The sequence below is a fragment of the Atractosteus spatula genome, chromosome 4 (assembly GCF_055471065.1).
Source record: "Atractosteus spatula isolate fAtrSpa1 chromosome 4, fAtrSpa1.hap1, whole genome shotgun sequence".
Classification (NCBI taxonomy): Eukaryota; Metazoa; Chordata; class Actinopteri; order Semionotiformes; family Lepisosteidae; genus Atractosteus; species Atractosteus spatula.
Genome location: NC_142709.1, coordinates 20,359,319 through 20,381,558, shown reverse-complemented (window position 1 = coordinate 20,381,558; position 22,240 = coordinate 20,359,319). Strand labels below are relative to the sequence as shown.

At 34.9% G+C, this 22,240-nt stretch overlaps 1 protein-coding gene across 2 annotated transcripts in view; it reads left to right on the top strand.

Annotated features, from left to right (window-relative positions):
- The window catches only part of diaph3 (diaphanous related formin 3), a 458,904-nt gene that overhangs the window by 52,463 nt on the left and 384,201 nt on the right, over positions 1-22,240 (top strand). The window contains exons 2-3 of one of the 2 annotated variants that reach the window (XM_088913165.1): positions 3,306-3,338; positions 13,128-13,301. In XM_088913165.1, the coding sequence (XP_088769291.1) occupies positions 3,306-3,338; positions 13,128-13,301 (207 nt within the window). The remainder of the gene's footprint in view (positions 1-3,305; positions 3,339-13,127; positions 13,302-22,240) is intronic. The other variant, XM_088913166.1, reaches the window with a different exon arrangement.

Here is a 22,240-nt window from a genome sequence, read left to right as displayed (position 1 = left end):
TGACCAAGGGAAACGTTTCATTTTTTCAAAGAAATGTTTGTTAAAAAATAGTCATAGTTCCATGGGTTTCAATCACAGACCATGTGACATGGGAGTCAGGAAACTAACACACAGCGCCACCGGATTTAATAACGCAATAAAAACGCTATAAAATAATGTATCTGTCCCACTCAGAATATCCTCAGATCAGTTTGCTACCAGCAATCAAACAAAAAAAATGGAAAGAATTGTCTCCTCCTGATTGGAACCTTTCTTACTGTCTTATAATTTATCAGGCTACCTTTTAATTTCCACTGAGAGAAGGAAGTCACTTGTCATGCAGCTATTTTATTCTTCATTGCACAATATGCTCTAAGTTAGCAAATGAAACATGAACACTTATTGAAATAAATCAAGAATACGATTAACATGAATGTATAAACATCCAAACTATACTTTATCACATTTAATTATTGTTTACATCTTCCGCCTGAGAACAGTCACCCGTTGCTACCCAACGCAGAAACACAGCCACTAACTAGCAAGGAGAGGACATTAGCTAGCCAATATGATAAAGAAATAAATGATTATTTTGTTTATTTCTTTTGCACATTTATTTGAACATTTCCATCGATTGTACAAGCACTTGGAAACTGTCCAATCCCTAGTACATCAACCATTTACCGGTCTGGCGCCGGTCTGTGTCTTCTAGGATATAATGCCAGCGAACTCTTGTTTTTATGTCCACTATAACTACGCTGGGCAAACGTTCTGAGGTCAAATTCTTCCAGCACGGGGGTACCTTTAAAGCGGAGACGACGGCACCGACATTTTTTGGCGCGCCTTCTCTTTAAAGCCCTGGCCAAATATGAAGACAATAAATAATTTCCTAAGATACGCGATTAAAAAATAAATAAATAAAAATTTGAATCTCCTGCGGAACACATTCCATAAGAATCAGCGGTTTTACAGTATATATCGCCTTTAAAGGTGGCTTCTCAAAACGCTTTACGGGATAAAAACAACCAGAACAGCAGCAACAACAATATTGTATTTCGTTGCACTTTGAAAACCAAGTAATAACTTAACTATACAGTACGTGCAAATGTTTCGTATGTTGCTGTCGTGAATGCCTGCGTACCCATAAGTATCTTATTTGCCTTGAGTCTGTCTACAGTATATCTGTCCCACTACCCCCCTCTCTCCCTCAATTCAATTCAATTCAAGGTGTTTTATTTGCATGACAGATGGGTACAAGCAGTGTTGGGTATGTATATTGTAACGCTTACTGCCGACAGGCACTGTGTAAGACCCGGCGTACCAGAGCAGCGCACCGAGGAAGCGTTTGCATTTATAACTTAGTTTTTAAAATTAGTCAAGCAATATGAACTCCCGGAGTGCTGGCTGTGACGAATTAAACCGGTCTCACAGGTATTCAAAGTAGGAAGTACAGTGTTAAGTGGTAGCTGGGCTACTCCCTCAATAGAATCGCTTTAAGGAAAAGCATTTTCAGAGAGCAATCACGCTGTGTTTATGTAGAAAAAGCGATTAGGTTTATGAGCAATCTAATTACCTATTCGCTTAAAACGCTAATATAAAATAAAGTTTATTTAGAGATGAATGATCAGTGTCGCAGTTTAAATAATGGGAGTCAGGAAACTAACACAAATAATGTGACTAGGCACAGAAAAAGTTTACAGCACAGTACAATAATAAATGCTGACCATGACTTTAGAAGCATAAATTACCTTACACTCAATTTAAACACAAGCTGTCTTTTTGTATGAACCTCTAAGCTGGTTCATACAGAAAATGTAGAAATGCATTAGCCTGATTATGATTAAAAAACACGTAATTAAACACGGGTTTGCGATTTAAATCAGAACACGATTTAAATCAATATAAATGTTTATATTGTAACGCATACTGTCCAGCCTCCATTTCTCTATAAAAATTTACTCTGTTGCACACACACACACAGTAGAAGCAGGAACCGCTGTCAGAAGGGAAGATATGTTCAAAATATCGCAAATATCGATCATGTTGCGATATTTTGAAATATAAAAGTCAATTGATTGTCCATAATATCGCTTACCTATTTTTTCGAAGAAATGTTTGTTAAAAGAAAAGTCCAGCACCAGCTGGATTCGAACACACAACCTGCCAGTTGGTAGTCACGCACCTAGACCAGTCGGCTACAAGACAGCTCGCATGAACAGGCAGCCGAAACAGCCCTACACAGCCCTGTCGCAGCACACGAATACCGTTATTAAATTCTTTAGATACGCGATTCCATATTATATTAGCAGAAAAGCTTAAAACTACCACTTTTTCACACGCTATTTCACATGCTAGTTAAATACTTCAATGCTTAAAATCGTTAGGGAGAAATGGAATACCGGTGTGCATTTTTCCTTTAAAGTGCCGATTCCTGGAATCTAACTGGCTGACACCCCTCTGAAGTGGTTCCATAAAATCTGGTATACGGAAAAGAAAGCGTTGATAAATACAAGTGTCTTTTAATACACTCTTTGCTGTGCTCTTGAGGATCCTTGTGATATTTTAAGCTCTAGTTGAATGATAGGTGTCGCATTTTAAATCATTTTTGTAGTTAGAAATTATGAAACGCCCTGTTAAAAGCAAGGAAGTTTTTATGCCCGTTGAAGTAAAACAAAATGCCTGACAAAGTATGGCTTGGACAGATTCCAAGTGCTTGTACAAATGTGCTAAAGAAATTATACTTTGAGTATACAGCTTGTCCAAAGTCATCCATTATTAATACTATTAGTAATATCTTCAGTAAAGGCTTTGATGCATAAATATTTCTGATAAAGGTAGGTTGTGTACTTTTGTCCAACTGAGCAATCTTGCTTTCATAAAATATACCAACATTTTAATGACTGATGATTAACATGCTGTAATACACAGTTCAAAATTAAAGGCTCAAATGCTGTACATGAGAGGTTAAGCTCCCCCTGGCGGTTTTACAAGGCGACGCCGGATAGTTAACCACGTGACACCACGTTAACTGCGTCATACCGCGTGATACTGCGACACGCCCACCGGGGTATGCCGCGAAATACCTCACTCATTTTGAATGGCTGCATCTGTAGCTAGAACTTTTTTCTGTAACACTAATAATAAAGTAAATGATTTTCAGAACGTGAAGTTTCTTAAGTTATCAACCTGCTGAAAACTGTAACCATTAAATGTACTTTGTTTCCAAGCTCAGTATACTTTGATTTAGTATGTTCTGATAATTAAATGTTGTTGCTATCAGATATGAATAGTAAGGATTCTGATTAACTTTTTCTTTCCATTCATAGAACTTAAATATTAGAACATTGACAGATGATGTGGTAAGATTTTTTTTCTTCACACTAATATTCTAACAGCATGTTTAAAGCTAAATGCTACACTCAGTCCTACAGTTGTGAATGAGGTATGTTCCAAAGTCCTGTTCATAACTTGAGTCATCTTAAATGGACACTTTTTTTCCCCATTAGAAATTATGCGATTAGCTCTTTAGCACCAAATGTTTTTTTAATAATTAACTGCATTTGTGTGATAACTTTTACACATTCCAGTATTTTTTCTTCATCCATAATTGTTCCATTAGTAGAAGGCTGAGAGTGTGCCTTGCCAATGTGAGACAGAATGTTACCTTTTTTGCCTTGTTGCATGATAATGCTTTAAAGTGATTTTTTTTAAAGTTAATTTTTAATTTCTTAGCCATTTTTAAGTGCTATTGAACTCTGTCACATAGCAGAAGTTGAATGCTAACAAATAAAATCATGCTGTAAATGAGTTGCCTTGTGGTCATACCTTGACCGATTGTAGTAAGATCTTTGCATCAGTGAAGCAAATGGATTATGTCATAGATAATTGTAAATGTATGATACAGTTTTGGGGTCAATATGACACTCAATGTCTAGTTTCTGATGCACCTGAAGTTATGGTGTATGTCTAATATCTGTCTAGGCTGATAATACCTAGACAGATAGGTAGACAAAATAACCTGTTTTGGTATAAAACTAATGACTTTTGGAAATTATTTTTTTTCTGTTTTATGCAGTCTTAATATGCATGTATGCTTGCTTTATTTAATAATTGCATGAAACCTGTCACAGCATGGTCTGATGTTTTTTTCAATTCATTTGCATTGTTTTCTGTTTGAATGTTGAGTGCTCCTTTTTTGACAATGAAACTAAGACAAGGAAGATAGAGTATTATTTTGTGCGATATTGTATTTTGTACCCACTGTAGTGCATTCAATTTTTTTACATACAATCTAATAGTAACGAGCTAAGCTCCTATTCATCTACAGTGTTATGAGTAAGTGCATGTATTATTGGAAGTCTCCTTATTTAAACCTCTGGAACACATGTATGTGGGTTCTCAACTGGAGGATCTTGGGTTCAAATCCCATGTGGGACACCGATTTTCATTCAGATTGCACCAATAATACTCAGACTGTGTAAATGGGTCTCTAGGTTGTAATTGTAAATTAGAATGTATTCTCAATTGACCTATCTGATTAATTTAAATATAAAAAAAGTGATACTCTTCACTGTTTACTTACAATTTGATTTACTACAGTACTTAGACTGACTGTGAATTTATTTACCCCGTAAAGAATAATTTCAATCTGTACCTACTGCTACCCACAACATTGTGAAGCAGTCCTACTACAAGGAGAAGAAAAATCTCTTGCATTTGCTGCTAAATTTGGAAAGTTGCACACGTTCGAAGAACAGAGTTACCTGAGTAACTGTGAAGCCAGGACACTACTACAGGAAAATGCCAATCCTATCACTGTCCTTTTTGCTATAGAGGCACTGTTTATTATTTGGAACTCATTGAGGAAATAAGTTAATGGAATTGCGAGTTAAATAATTTTAACATTTTTTATTCATTACTAGGTGATTATGTACCATTGTAGCTGTCTCCAATACATAATAAACACCAATACAGATCTCCAATACTCACTTGCATCTTCAGGATACAAAGTGTCAAAAGAAATTCAAAGTTGCTGCTTGACTGGTATTCATAGCAGGATTGTAAGGAAAAGCCTCTTTTGATGGAAAGTCACTAAAAGAGGGGACATTCAAATGACAATTGGAACAATGTCTTATGGTCAGATTAAATGAAAATTGAGCCTTTTGGTCATTTTTGTCGTAAAAAAGGTGAGCATGAGAAAACGCTTATGCTGGCTGTGAAACATTTGGACGTTTTTATTTTGTTTTGGAGTTAATTTGCATCTATGGGTCCTGGAGCCCTAGTCAAGATAAGGGAAATAATGAAGTTCAACATGTATCAGGACATTTTGGCCAGACACGTGTCTCTTTCTGCCAAGAAGCTCAAGTATAGCTGAAATTAATAATAATAATAATAATTGCTTACACTTATATAGCTCTTTTCTGGACACTCCACTCAAAGCGCTTTACAGGTAAGGGGGACTCCCCTCCACCACCACCAATGTGCAGCATCCACCTGGATGATGCGACGGCAGCCATAGTGCGCCAGAATGCTCACCACACATCAGTTATCAGTGGGGAGGAGAGCAGAGTAATGTAGCCCAGTGGTTCTCAAACTTTTTGGACCAAGTACCACCCCTAATCCAACCAAAGCATCCAAGTACCACCTACAAGTCATCATCTCATAGGAACCCCAGAAATTCTCAATGACCAACATGAGCGCGCGTGCACACACACTCACACATACATATAATAAATATTATAATAATAAACTTTATTTCATATAGCGCCTTTAAAGGTGGCTTCTCAAAGTGTTTTACAGAAAAAAAAACAGTAACAACAACTAATAAAAAAGCACCATTTCAGTGAGATGGGTGAGCCTGTTTAGTCGAGCAAAGCAGATGTGAATTAATTTTTCGAGCCTTGATACAATTCACAACAGAGTCTAACAGATTTTAAATCGTCAGGCATTTTCTTGACGGCAAAGGTCTCGCGGTGGATGTTGCGATGCGTCCATTAATTTCAGGAGCAACCTCTCTTATTCGTGCAACTACACTGTTATGTCGGCTTGTCATTGCTCTAGCACCGTCTGTACAAACTCCGACACATTTTATCCAGTCGATGCCATTCTCTTCGATAAATTTATTCAGAAGCTGAAATATGTGCTCTCCTGTAGTTCCTGTTGGTAGCGGCTTACAGAACAGAAAGTCCTCATGGGATGTACCCTCAAACTCGTATCTAACGTAAACGAGCAAATTAGCCAAATCGACTACAGACTCATCTAATTGCAGTGAAAAACATCTGCTCATCTTAACGCGCTCTATCAGTGTACTTTTGATATAATCCTTCATTTCAATAATTCTATGAGTGACTGTGTCTTTCAGGGGGAGGTCGAGCTGTTTAGCAGCTTTTTCTCCACACATAATACGTGTCAGCTCTTTTGCCAACAGTAAATACGGTTCTTCAAAAATAGTGTGGCTTACCTGCTTTAGCAATCCGCAAGCTTGCATTTTTCCGCATTTCTGTTTTTATTTCCGTATTTATTTAAAGTTTTTATTTCATGCACATGGGAGCGAAACACAGAGACGCTCGGTGTATTTTTCTCAAATTAACTTAGAACAGTTCTTAAATATTTTTCTGGTATCACGCTTTCCTGTGCTCACAAGATTACCAGCGTTCGTAGCACGTATTTCTATGCATTCCTGTGTTTACAACTTGGCATTGTTCCAAAATCACGCACATTCTCCTTCCTCCCTATTTGCTGGAGATACAGTAGCTTTTTTTAAAATACAATTGGTCACTTGCATCCGTAGCACACATTCCTATAGAGTGGTATAGAATTACAGAGTATCTCTTGTGTCCACTGAAGTATTAGCGCGCACTGTATTGCAGTACGTAGGCTGCGTATTCGACACGTTTAAAATACAAAATACAAAATATGAGAACCCGTCCCGATTTTTCAGCGCACACGGCACAGTTCCAGGGTCTTTTGGCGTACCACCTGGCGGCACTCCACGTACCACTGCCGGTACGCGTACCACAGTTTGAGAACCACTGATGTAGCCAATTCATAGAGGGGGATTATTAGGAGGCCATGATTGGTAAGGGCCAATGGGAAATTTGGCCAGGACGCTGGGGTTACACCCCTACTCTTTTCGAGAATCGCCCTGAGATTTTTAATGACCACAAATTGGACATTCCAGAATCACAGTCATTCAAATCAATAAAGGAATAGTTAATTGCACACAAAATAAATGTTATTGACTGTCCATCTCAATCTCCAGACCTCAATCCATTTAATCCTGTGATTCTTACTCTGAAGATGGCAGATGGAGACCAAAGAATCTGGAGGATTTAGTGCAATTCTACATGAAAGAAACTTTAGAAATATCCTCTCTGAAGTTCCAGAAGTTGTGGACCGTCTAGTCGGTGCAGTTCCTGCTAAGGGAGGATTTACAAAATACTCACTACAGGGGTCTGAATAAATGTGACTCTTGTGTTTTCTAGACTTAAATTATTTATAAGAAATATGAATTTACTGGAGCAATGCTATTATAACATTATTATAATGTGTGCTATATAACATTTTTAGATTTTTAAGAAAGCAACAGTATCCAGTTGGATTGACTAATTGGAAGTACAGTGCCATGAAAAAGTATTCGCCCCCTTCCTGATTTCCTCTATTATTGCATATTTGTCTCACTGGATGTTTTCGGATCTTTAGACAAAATCTAATATTAGATAAAGGGAACCTGAGTGAACAAATAACACATTTTTTATTATGTTTATTTCATTTATTTAATAAAGTTATCCAACACCCATATCCCCATATATAAACTGGTTGCACCACCTTTAGCTGCAATGACTACAACCAAACACTTCCTATAATTCTTTCATATCGCTGTGGAGGAATTTTAGCCCCTTCTTCCTTGCAGAACTGCTTTAATTAAGAAACGTTAGATTTTCGATCATGAACTGCTCTCGTTTCAGGTCCTGCCACAGCATCTCTATTGGGTTTAGGTCTGGACTTGACTAGGCCACTACAGAACTTTAGTTTTTATTCTTTTCCGCCATTCTGATGTGGCCTTGCTTTTGTGTTTTGGATCATTGTCTTGCTGCATGACCCAACTGTGCTTCAGCTTTAGCTTACGGACAGATGACGGGACATTCTCCTTAAGAATTTTCTGATACAGAGCGGAATTCATGGTTCCCTTAATTATGGCAAGTCGTCCAGGTCCTGAGGCAGCAAAGCATCCCCACACCATCACACTACCACCTCCATGTTTGACTGTTGGTATGATGTTCTTACTGTGGAATGCTTTGTTTGCTTTACGCCAGACATAATGGGACTCATCATCAAAAAGTTCCACTTTTGACTCATCTGTGCATAGAACATTCTCCTAAAAGGTTAGGTGATCATCCAGGTGCTTTTTGGCAAATGAGAGATGAGCATTGCTGTTTTTCTTGGTTAGTGGTGGTTTCTGCCTTGCTACTCTCCCATGAAGCCCATTTTTGCACAGTCTCTTTCTGATTGTGGAGTTATGAACAGTTCTTTGGATGTTTTTTCGGATCCTTTGTAACTTTCTGGATGATTTTACGCTGTGAAAAAAATTTGGTAGGTTGGCCACTCCTGGGAAGATTCACTACTGTTCCAAGTGTTCTCCATTTGGAGATTATGGCTCTCACTGTGGTTCGGTGGAGTCCCAGAGCCTTAGAAATGGCTTTGTAACCCTTTCCAGACTGATAGATATCAACAACTTTTTTTCTGATCTCTTCAGGAATTTCAGGCAGTTATCCCTTTAATTGGGTTGATTTAACTTTTACTTTTTCACACAGTGTGGATAACTTTGTTCATTAAATAAATGAAAGAAGTAAAAAAGTGGTATTTTTTCACTCGGGTTCCCTTTATCTAATTTTAGATTTCGGTTGAAGACCTGAAAACAGTCACAAATCTACAGTAATAGAGGAAATCAGGAAGGGGGCAAATACTTTTCATGACACTGTATTTTCAGGTTGTATTCTTAAATGCACTTGTCAACACATTTATTGGCAGTCAGAAGTAGGGGAAACTTTCTGACCTCATTGCTATATTGAAGGTCTTGAGACTTTAATCCAGGCCTATTGTGGGAATTCTATGTTATACTGCTAAAGTGAAGCTTTATTTTGCAGTATGCAATTTTTTTATGTTTTAGTTATTCTCCCTTGAAACTACAGGGAAAATCAAGTAATGTAAACATTAATCTTTAATCAAGTCCATTCATCCATCCTTATGGATGTGCAAACTTGTACACTGCCTTGTTTGTAATGGAATCCATGCATTATAATATCCAGCAGCAATACTAGCTTAGGTTCCTTCTGCATGCCAAAGTTTGAGAACTAATGAAAACTATTTAGAAATATTGACTTTTTATTTACCTGATTTTGAGGGTTTGATTTCATCAGAAGGAGAACAACAAATCCACATCTGCTAGCTTTCGTCTTTTTTTGCCTGTTAAAACAAATTTTATTAAATGTTAAACCAAATGCATGGGTTTCAAAGCCCATCTCCATTTATTCCTGAATTCACTCATTATTTTCTACTTGCAATAATACAAGCTACAAGCTTTTAAAATAATTCCTAGACAATTTCATACATCTTAGTTTTTGAGGTGCAGTTATCTGGAGGAACTTATATATATATACGCTTGTATCATGAAATGTTTATTAAGGTAAACAAAAGGGAGCTTACTGGATCTAAATAGCACATAAAATGTAAACATTTTTTATTTAAATTATAACTGGCATTCTTATTGATGGGAGATTTGGAGCCTAGTCTTCATAAGGCATCCGAAGTGAGGCTAAAAAACATACCATACATCAGTTTAGTGTTTATTAGTTTATTTTTTTTTAACCAAATCTCCATCTGATTTTTGGCCATTTAAATGGTTGATCTTATGTTTACTTTTTATGTATTGATTAATATAATAATTATTGATTATTATAATAAAAATTTCCAAAGTCATTTTAACAGAAATGATGTTTTATGGATTTTCCTGAGATAGATGGCTGCTATTGCATTTTCGTCTGACTTTTCTGTCCCATTTGCATTGAAATACACTCCTACAGTACAATACCTACAGTACACTCTACAGAAGAATCCCAGCCTGAAATGGATGTGCAATAATTTAAAGGAATTTCAAATACTGAGTTGATAGGCTTTTTCTTTAATTTATAAACAATGTGAAATTTAAACTTAATTTATTTGCAATGAAAACATTTAATGTGTCAAAATAGTGTTTTATAAGCAAAGCATCACTGTGATAGGGATCCACAGTTGCAGCAGATAGTTCAGTTCTAAACATATGAAGCAGGAAATTGACTGAATCATTTGTTAGGCCCTTATTATTGCTTTAAGCATGTCCCAAAGTGTAGTCAGTAAAATGTAGTGCAGTGAAATTATAATTTACAAAAATGATCATTCAGATCTATAGTCAATCAGTTGCCCTAAATCTAATAAGTTCACCAGAAAACATTTGTTAGTACTCTGGGCTTTCATCTCTTTCAAACCAGATGATGCTGAATTGGGTGGCCTGTGCGAGCAGTCGTTAGCATTGTACCCGTTAGTGGCCAGGATAGGCTCGGGCTCCCCCACCCAAAGTGGGTGGATGAATCTGAATCATGATGTTATCATCTTTAGGGAATCTGCTAACTATGTAAGAGCATATGTGTATCAAGACACATGTGTATCAAGACATATCAGAAACCCTAAATATTAGGTTATACATATACATATGAAAATTAATGCATAGCATCATTGACATGCAGTGTAAAAGTATAACACCTGTGTGCCTTTTAATCACAATCATGTACACCTACCTTTGATTTTTGTGGTGTGAAGGTTTTAAACATGTTCTCATTTTATACAGATGGCTCCAAAGTTTTCTACAGGCAAAGATCTGTCACTTAAAATGTCATACCTCAAAGGTTATTTGGCTAGACTTTACATTCACAGTTGTGAATTAGGGATAAAACTAATGTTTAAACAGAACTTGAAACATTTTTTAATCTATTTTTTATTTCTTAATTTTGTACAAAATTAAGAAATATAGATATTTATTTGTAGATTTTTAGGACAATTATATGGGGGTGAGTTATTAATTTTAAAATGAATGCACTTTGTCTTAGACAACCAGACATTTTTTAAATATAACTTTATTTTAAATAATAATCAGCAAGTTGTCTTTTTTTATTGGCAGAATCTTTCCTGTACTGTGCTGTTATCTTTGATTGGTTAATATTTGTATACTGTTTATTCTGTAGACCTGATATACAATACTTGCTTGCAAGACTTGAAATTAAGTGCTAAGTCATAACACTATCTTGGAGATTTGTAGTATACTTGACACTATAGTATCAACAAGCATTTCTCCATTCTTAAAAAAAATAGCTTTGAGGGCTACATGTCACATGCACAGCTCAAGCAGTTTGAAAGTGTGCAAGCCTTTATGATACTGTGGAATTTTGTGCTGTCGTAGTAAAGACTGGAAATAGCCTTGTTGTGATTTAAATAATTATCTATAGTTAAATATTCTTCAGGAGTTTTTTTTACTAAGTAAAATTGTCCAGATTTTTCGTTGTACAATTTGTGTTTATTATAGATTCTGTGCTGGCTTGGGTATCACATTGGAGAAGGGGTTGGATCATAGTGATATATATTTCTGAAGCCTGGAATTGTCTTTGCAGATATCATACATGTACAATAATTCAGTAGATGTAAGAATGGACAAATGCAGTTTACTTTACAAAAATAAGTTACATTTTTCAATGTAATTTGATTCTTGCTTGTCTTTTAAAATAGCCTTCTCACATTTTAGAAAATGCACAAGTACAAAAACAGGCTAATTCCAAGGATAGTAATGTCATAGAGAGGTCTGAGACCTTTGATAAATGTTCATGCTTTGTGCAAGTGTTTAGAGAAAATTTTCTTTCCATGACCTTTTAGGTACAACATTTTCAGAAGCATACCGAACTCACATTACCAGTGTACCATTATATACATAAATAAATGAAGCACTTACACTTTTGGGTAAATTTCTAATTGTTAATTTTTACTGTAAACAATAAAATGTACTGTTATGTTGGCATATGTCCATTATTGTGGAAAAGTACCTAACCACTTTTTTCCAAAGACAAACCTTACAAATGAGAAACAGTAATAGATTATTTAGAAGTATGTGTAATGTTCTCTTGTTAACATTCTCGTCTCCAAATGTAGATAAAATACTGAAGTTACTACAGTTGTATTTCATTAATTCTACATTAGTGTCACCATAGATTATCTGAGAGATTACTCTTCCTGAGATAATGCTCAATAGGATGCTCATTTAACTTATCCTTGAAGATAAGTGTTAGTAATTTACAGACCCAATGCATGCTAACACTGGAAAATTAACCACCTACCTTATCACCTTCAAATGACATTTCAATAGAATACCCCCACAGCTAGAGAATCATAAGGGCAAATGTCTTTTGACAGGGCTAATCCAATTAAAATTATTTCCCTTTTTAGTTTGTTATTCATAAAATTCAGTTAACATAAAATTGTGTGGCATGTTTGTTAAAGATGGGAAGGAGTTTTTCTTACATTTTAGATAAAAATGACGATTCTTATGCTTAGTTCAGGTGGGTATCAGCATGCATAGGCTCCAAAGGAACAAGTAATAGGTTTATTCCATGCTGAAAAGAGAAGAAAGAAAGCAATGTTTCGCCCGTGGAGCCTTCTTCAGGTGTGAGAAAGACAGGGCAGTAAGCAAAGGTAATGTAGCATAGGAGGACATAAGCTGGGAGAGAGGAGCTTTTGTTAATTAAAATTAAATTCTGTGAAAGACGAAAGTGTTTTGTATTTCTCCAGGCTTTCACATTCTTTTTAATGTATGATGCTTCCCACATGGAGGATGAAGTAAACATTTTGTGTTGCTGTCTGAACTTTTCATATTAAGTATTATATTGTAGCTCCCAAATAATTCTGCAATACTTTAGACATGCTTTGGAAATGAAACATGATATATACCCAATTCATAAGAAATCCAACTAGAAAAAAGGTGGTTATCTAATTTTGTATATAAGTTAGTGTGTTTTTTGCAAAGCATTTTCACAACCTTAGCATATTATGTTCTTAATTTCCTTTTTTAGCTTGACAGATTTGCCAGTATTCGCATGCCAGGCAGCAAAAAGGAACGACCAAACATTCCTCATGTGAAGCACTGCTCCTCCAGTGACTGGTCTGCTGTCTCTGAAGAGTTTGAGGACTTCTCTTCCAAACTGATGTCGGAGAAAGAAATCCTTGCGCTCTTTGAAAAGATGATGGTAATTACCCCCTTTTCTTTCCTTAAAATGTTCAGGTAACTGAAACCCAGTCCTAAGACTGGGGAGGGTTGGGGGAAGGATTCATGAGGGGTTAGTCAAGCACAGAAGTCAGCTCTAATGAACAGTTGTAAAGTCAGTTAATAATGTAAACTAAGTTAGAATTCTGGTCCTAATAAGTTATTTTATTAGTACAAATCATATGGCCTTTTGTTTTCTGTAAACAACTTGAAGCTGGAGAAATAAATTAACAGGTTTTATCTTAAGACACCCATAAGACAAAACAAACTACATTAGACTTGCGTTTTGTGTGGTAGGTTCCTGACAGTGCGTATACCCAAAATTGCGTATAATCAGAACACCCCCCCTTATTCCCCTCCCTTAAACAAGTAAAATTAATCTGAAGTGTATTAGTATGTGTTTATAAACTTTATAGTAATATGAAGACAGTAATCCAGCAAATACGGTAATATACGGTATACAAAATAGATTAAATAAAGTTTAATAATAAAATGCAGGGAACACTCACCATAATATAGTGAATATAGTGATGATGAATTTGAATGTGTGAAATTTCCCACATTATTTCATTTTTCATTTATTTTTTCATTGCCAACCGCATATACACAAATCTGTGTAAAAATATTTTGCATAAAAAGCAAGTCTACTGTACTGCTATTTGTGATTTCTCAGAGTCTTGTCACTTAAACATCTTGCACTAGTTCCTAACTTTGATCCGTATAATGTTCTCAAAATCTCTATTAGGGTAAACATGACCGTTTTCATTAACTACATAATCCTCCAAAGGTAAGCTTGCCCTCCGAACTGATGTTAAACATGTGATGCACTTTGGTTGAGCAAAATTCGCCCTCTTCAGCCTCCTTTTCTCTCGGGTGTAGTCATACACTCTCCCACATCATTGCACCCTCAGCCTACCACATCATAACTTACGGTCATTTCTGGGAGCTCCTTGAAACTTTCATATCAGCCTCTGACCTGCATGTATTCCTCACTTATGTTTAGGTTTCTTTATCTGAGTAGATTAAGGGCCAGCTGCAGAAACTCCAGCTCCTCCATGTGCATCCCTTTTTATTTAGCTTAAAATGCAATATATTTTTTTTTCTCCCCAGTGAAAACTGTCTGCACACAGAGAGAGATACATAAAGATTTAAGTTTTAAGTTAATTAATTTATTACTACCTTTTTACTGTGTTTTTATCATTAATAATTCTTATTGGGCATGCAAAATATCTTAAGACTAATTTTCAGTGTTTTCCTTTTCTTGAATCAGAATTATAAAGATAATTTCTTAATCACAGGCATCTTGGCTTTTATTGTCATTAATTAACATTTCATTTTTGCATATTAACTACTGCACGTGTAAGATGAGATGAAGCATGCAGCTTTGAACTACATTAAAATGTGGAAAATTGCTAAATTGATGGATGTGTTTTTAATTCTCTAATGAGTAAGGAAATGACAACTCCACATAGTAATAAAATTCTAATTTTATTATTCATGCTTGAATGGATGCAGGTTGCTAAGACATTTCTGGGTGTTTGTCCTCAATTAAAATGCATTACGTGTCTTTTGGTTCAGCTTGAGCTGTCCCACTTACAGAATCTGTTACTTTATGCAAATCATAGATCATAAATTGAGCAAAAAAAATCCAAATTAGAATAGAAACTATATTCATGTGACATAAATAGCTCTGATTAAACAATCCTGCACAGCCCCGGAGGTTTTCTGTGTTTTGGCTACTCAGATGGATAACTCGTATAAACAATATTAATCTCTTGACAATCCAGTGTAACATTTGGTTTAATACCATGTTTCAACATCATTTTCAGTTAAGTTATTATAAAGATTTATCTATAAATATCAGTGATTATATACCTCATTTACTTTCAAGATATGTATTTCAGGTGTGATTCTGAAATAGGATTACATACTATATGTTTTGAAGTGGAAAAATTGTGAAATGTTCAACATCAAAACCAAAATTATTTCAGACAAATATTTTTGTTTCAGTTCTGTACTGGCCCCTATTCTTGTTCTGTGTGGTTTTCTCTGTGTACCATTGGAGTGCTCATGGAGATTTTGCTGAGCAAAGAAAGTATTGTAATGTTAAACTAGAATACTACATGTTCAAACTTTTAAAAAAAATCTTTTTTGAAGCCATTGTTTTAGAAAACTAAAAATTTTTGTATGCCTCAATGCAGGCTTCAGTGAAGGTTTATTTCATAGGAGCCATTTTAAGATGCCAACTGTTGATCTTTCTTCAGAGTGAAAAAACTGTGATGACAGCACTGAAATTAGTATTTTCAGCAGGCTGTATGTTTTTTTTACAATTAAATAACTTTGGTGACAATGTAGACATTAACACTTGGATTTTTGAGATGAGTAAAAACTGAATACAAGGACTGAATGCTTTATTTTATTAGCCAACCTAAGCTATTAACTTATTTTTGCTTTTCCCTCTTTCTGTAAAGAAAAACAGTGGTTTGAGCTTAATAAAAAACAGCTGGATGAGTCTATTTTTGAATTTCTAGCTAATAAAGCTAGAAGATGTCTCTCTCTAGACAGCTACACACTGATAGTGCCAAATGTGATTGCTTTTACAGACACTTCATTTAATTTCTCTTTCCCACAAGTTCCACCCCCCTTTTTTGGAGTGCCGAATTTAGGTTTTCTTCACCTTTCTCTTGTACCCAAACATGCTGTTGATGCTGATACCCTGGCTTCCTTCAAATAACAACTGGAGAAGATTCTTGGTTAATTAACTACTCACAGCTTAACAAGCTATATGGGTGAAATGGCCCCTTCTAGTATGTAACTTTTCTTGTGTTTGTACTTCATAATTTGAATTTCACAAACCACAGCTCACTATACTGTCAACATCCAGACCTTGACATGTTTATTTTTACATTTCCGTGACTTTAACTGGTTGTAACCCCTTGGCAATTAGAAACACCTCTAAAGCCATTTGTCCCAGTACATATGCTCATAAAATGTAGGGGATGGAACAAAAAAAAGTAATATTGTATAACGGTAAAACATTTAGGCATAAAAATACCTATTGTTAAAAGGGAAAGCATACAGATATAACGGGCTAATTTGAACTCTTTTCCCAGTATTTTTGTAGCATACTGTCGTTAAACAACAGAAGCACACCTACATCCCAGCCATTGTTTGAAAGAATTGAGCTTCTCCATTATTCTAAAGATGAAAATGACATGCCTGGCTTATTTTCATTTGACCAGAACTGTTTTTTTTGTTTTTTTATTTTTTTTGTGATGAACATAATATAACTTTAGATTTTGAGTGCTTTGAAAAATGTGCAAATGTGTTATCACTGTAGCGCTGACTAAAATTCAGATGTTGACATGTAACAACATTGCTCTGATTGCCCAGATTTTTGCTTCATAGCAAATGGTTAATGCTAAAAATTCCCAATTAAAGGGAAACATTCATTGGCCATGACTTTTGAACAGTTAAAGACTTCTTTAGAACAATTGGTGAGATGTCTCTGCATGTCTGAGTTCTTTTTTTTAGCTGGTGTCAAAGTCATCAGATTGGATTAATTTGCTTGAAATCAGTCAAAACAAAGTCATGAAGGCTTAATACTAAATATCTTTACTTCTGTTTCCTTATGTCTTTATTTTTTGTGCTTTCCAGTAAGGTCAAGAACACCTTACCCCAACACCTTACCTTTTTGGTGTGTAATTCACAATATATACTTTTAGGAATTTAAAATAACATACTTGACAATAGCTGTCAATGCAAGGATTGAATCTCTGTGTTGTGTGAACTATTAGCATGGGGATCTAGATTTAATCTCTTCATTTGAACTCTACCCGATTCTGGGGAGTCAGCATTGCTTTTAAAGAAGCAGTTTTTATCTTATTAGCTAAACTAGCTTGTTGGAGTCATCAGAAACAGTAAATATAGACAGCTATGATATGGACTATTTAGAGTGTGAAACCTTTTGATGAAGTTTCACATAAAATATTAATTTTTAAATTACAGGTAAGCATCATGGTAATGTATTTAGATTGGAAACCGCTTAATGGATAGAAAACAAAGGGATCAAATAAGAGGTGAATGTTTGTTATTAGGACCACTGTTGCTCAAATCTATATAAATGATTTAGCTTATAAACTAGTCATATTTGCAGATGGTAATAAAATAGGAAGATTAGCAAACACTGTAGGAGCTGCAAAGGAAATGTAGAGTGAAAGAAGTCAATACTGGGCAATCACCTTACAGATGATATTTAATCTTGACACAGAGAGAATGCTACATGCAGGTAGAAAAATACATAAAGTATACATATAAGATGGGGGTAAATGCTGAGCATGAAAATGTCATGTCATAGCTTTCAAAGACCCATATACATCTTTCAGAAACTGGGAAAGCTTTAAAAAATGCAGAATGTTAGGATAGTGAAATATATATATATAGTTAAGTGCAGGATCTAAAAATACTGGGATGAATCAAGGGATAAGTTACAAAATGTACAATGTAATACTACTTAATTTATAACACTTTATATAACTATGGTTATCACATTGCAATACACATTATTTGAAATGTTTTTGCTCTAGAACCAGCTTTGAAAAGAGTGACCAGTGACTATTTCTGTGCTTAAATGAAGGTTAAAAACAGGCTAGAACAGTCTTTTTAGCCTTTGACAGAGACCATTCAAGTATTCAGTTGAAATAGTCTATCTAGTGGACTTTCTGATAAGTAATGGGCCATGAACAGGAGGATACAAGTGGAAACAAAGGGGAAGTGGATTTAAAACAGAACAGGAAATACGTTTTATATAGATTAACAGGCAAGCTAACAAGACGTTTTATTGAACTGATACTCTGGTTTCTTTAAAGAAATGGCTGTATGAGATCTGTGGATCAATTTGCTACTAGCAAATGAACTAGATGGGCCAAATGACCCCCTCTTATTTAGAACCTTTCTTATGATCCACTATAATTTCACCTGACCATTTCAAAATATACTTTGAAGTCTTTATTTTTATATTAGGACATTTTAGTTTTTTCTTGAAAGATGGAAAGGAATGAACTTCTTTGATTTGCAGCCGTTAAAGTATGGTTTAAAGGGTTGTAGTAAATACCATATGTCTGTATATTTCTTTGGATCAGGCATATATCAGCTGTGTTTTCCAGCAAAATGTCACGTAAGATTATCTTGTCTCTGAAGTCAGGTTGTGTCATAGAAAGCTTGGACACATCAAACATTTTTGTACACATCAAGCAGTTATTAGTATATTGCTGACAAATTTACAATGACATGGTTAGTTTACACTGAATGAATGTCTTTTAACTGTGCATAATTGAAGATTAAGCCGTAGCAAATATAGATGTGCTTTCATATTGTTAGTTCCAGGTAATTTATGTTAGAGTGACACAGCTTCTGAAGTAAAATGAAGAAAAAATCATTTGAAGATTTTGATTTTGGATGTTAGGTATTGGAGAAAAGCAAGCAGAAACTCATTTAATAATCTGCTAAACTGTTACAGGCTGCTGAAATCTTTGTTGTGAAGGATTTAATGCGTAAATATTTATCTAATGACTTCATAATCAGTCCCTTCCAAAGGACTAGGCAAAGGAGGAATCGGATTATCATCGATGGGAAATGTGCATAGTTTGCTTTTCCAATATTAGGCTTCACCAAACAGGCTGCACATCTATTTTTCTAATTATTTGTCAAGACATGCGGCACAGTTCTTAGAAATATGGAACAACATTTATTGCTGTGTAGGGTATGTTTTGAGGTTTTTTCTCCGATTCTCTCTGGTGCCACTTTGTATGCAAACAATGTTTTATATAGACACACATTTAGAAAAACACTTAATTTTTCACATTGAGAATTTTAAGTTGCTTTAAAAAAGACATTAATGCCTACCTGCTTTCTTCCAGTTTCAAAATAATTAGAATATCCGTCTTTAATAATTCTGTTTATAAACTCTTACCAGTACTCTTTTTACTATTTTTTACAAATTAAAAACATTCAGTAAATTAAGTGATATCACAAAATAGCTCTTAATTGCACAGGGGATGAATCTTCTTGAACATTAGTGATTCATGGACAAAAACCTTTTTTAGCAGTAAACTGTCATTTTTATGACTGAAGTGTTCAATTTAATTACTGGCTGCATGATTGTGCATTGCTTATTAAATGTCCATTAGACAGATACAGATAGACTCCATTACCTGTTTGACTAAATGAGTCATATAGCCTCAATAAAAAGGATGAGCTTTTCTAATACTTTTTTACATGTAAAGTTTGCAAGTAGCATCTGAACTTATGTATAATGTCACCTAATGATATCTTGGAATAAGCTTTCAAATTCAAATGAGAACAAAGTTAAAAAGTCTACTTAAACACAACAATGATACACTGCCGGAATTTCTGACAAACAGTTAATGAAAAAGGCATCATATACAATTCATCTAATTTTTCTTTTTCATAAACTCATCAAGTTTAGCATCAGAAATTGTCAACTAACAGGTGGTTTGTGCTGTATTATTTATTAACATGCTGATTGTGTAGGTGTGCTCTACTTAATCATTAGACATTTATGTAACAAAAAGATGGCAGAAAGGTTTTGTAAAATATTTTGGCCTGTATATCAGATACTGTAAGTCTACTAGGGGATCTGTAATTCCCTCCTTAAATATACTGCTAGCTTTCTCTATACGTTGTCCCAGGTAGGTTCAAGAGTTTCAAGTCTAGTTCTTTGATTGTCCTACAGGTTGTACTTTCCGTTGAAGATTTTCCAGTGAAACTCCTTGACACATGTACAAGTATTTGATGTTTGGGTTGACTAGTCCGGCACAAAGTTGTACTCTTGCATGGAAGAGGATTTCATAGGCTGATTGGCCTATTCTCATGTGTTGCCTTTATGACATTGTAATGTATTTAACAGCAGTGCGTGAGCTCTACATCATGAGACATGTTGTTCTTTCCAGTATACTGTAATGCTTCCTGTGCTGCATTCAGATTCTGTCCTACTTTTGTCAGGTTTTGTGAAGATCGAATCTGGTTTAATCTGTGCAGTGTACTGGTCTACAGTTGTTGACATTATAGCTGACCTGATACCTATACCATCTCAAATGTTCCTGGATATGTTTGGGTATGATTAATTGGGTAGCCTTTGTGAAAGATTCCCAGAGTGATTCAATTTGGTATTCCTGAGAGATTGTAGCTCTTTGCCCTCCATTATGTTGTCTCTTTACAGTGCCACTGGTATGGCATCAGCTTCGGATTAAAGGAGAACACACTTGCGACAATCCATAACTGAGTCATATAATGTAGAATTGACTCATTTTTAAGCATACAAATTTCCTTGTTTACAACCTTGTTATATAGTCAGTACCTATTTTTTCTTCAAGATATAGAACTTCAATCTGTGGCAGTTTTAATCGTAATGCAGGGTAGTGACAAAACAGGTGACAGTCAAAAGAACATGAATATAAGATATACAGATATTAAGGCATATATATATAGCATTATACAGATTTGATACACTTTGGAACATGACGTGTTCACATTATCTGCAAACCTTTTTTAGTTTTAAGACATGCTGCCTTTGACATTGAGAATAAATAGAGTAAAATTATGTATGTCCTTTTAAATTTACTACAGTACATATGAATTCCAATGTAAAGAGCATTATGAACTGAGGGCAATTAATTCTGCAGAAAGATTAAAAATTCAAATTAAGCTTCAGGTCATATTGGTTTTTTAAATCATTACTTACAAGGACATGACATGCATTGAACACTAATCACCACTGCTTTGCATCACTCTTGCACATTTGTTGTGTATTGACATTTGAGCAGAGTCAGCTGCTTTAATTACTGTTCGGGCAGTTTTATAGAGTGCTATTAGGGGTTCTTTACTTTCTCTTTCTGTGTCAGTAAGAAGAGGTCCTGAGACGGTCAGATTTCTCATTCTTTAGTTTTCAAAATCTGTTTAAAATGATTAAAGTTTTTTTTAAATGTTTTTACTTTTGTAACATCCAAGACGCCTTAAAACATTTACTAATCATTTGCAAATTTCAGTACATAAGTACAAGTATAACTACAAGTGATCAGATTTTAAGAGTCTGTGGAAATATTTATCTTCATAAATATTTGAAGATTAACAAGCATGTCTTTGTGCTTGTTAAACTGTGACGAGAACCAAATCTTTGCAGTATAGAACAGAAAAGACTAAGTTTTATACTTAAACTCAACTGGGTTGACTTTTAATGCTTTGGAGATTTTGAATCCTTGAATTCCCCTCATAACCTTTACATTTATTACCAATTATCACTCCAAATACATGCTTTCCCTTGAATGAGTACTGCCTGCAGTTTGAGCATCTTTTCTGGGGAACTATCAAAAGTCTTCTGAAAATCTATTTTTCACATGATCTGTTTTATATATCCATTACTGCTGTAGCTTATTCAAAGAATTCAAACATGAGTTTAGCAATACCTACCTTTTCTAAATACATGAGTGCTATGCCCTAGAAGATTATTGCCATACAGATGATCCCGTAGTAATCTATAAAACAAAAACATACTACATTTACACCAGTGTTGCAGGTCTCATGATTTCTCACTGACCTGAAAGATGGATAAGGTATTTTGCAGCAATTTAATGTTTCAAATAAAATGAAAAAAAATGGTCTGTTTGTGACTTTAATTTTGTAAAATGTAAAAACATTTTTCACATTTGTAGTTTCTGTTAGAAGGCAAATTCAATTTATTGCTGTATTCATCTACTGTATATTCATATTCATGTTGTGTTTCAAGTAAGATTGTGAATGTGTAATGTTATTTAATATTACTCTAAGATGTCATTTGTGAACAAGTACTTTATTTAAAAGCTGTAAAGTTACAAAGAAAACATTACATTAAATTTGTCTATTTAC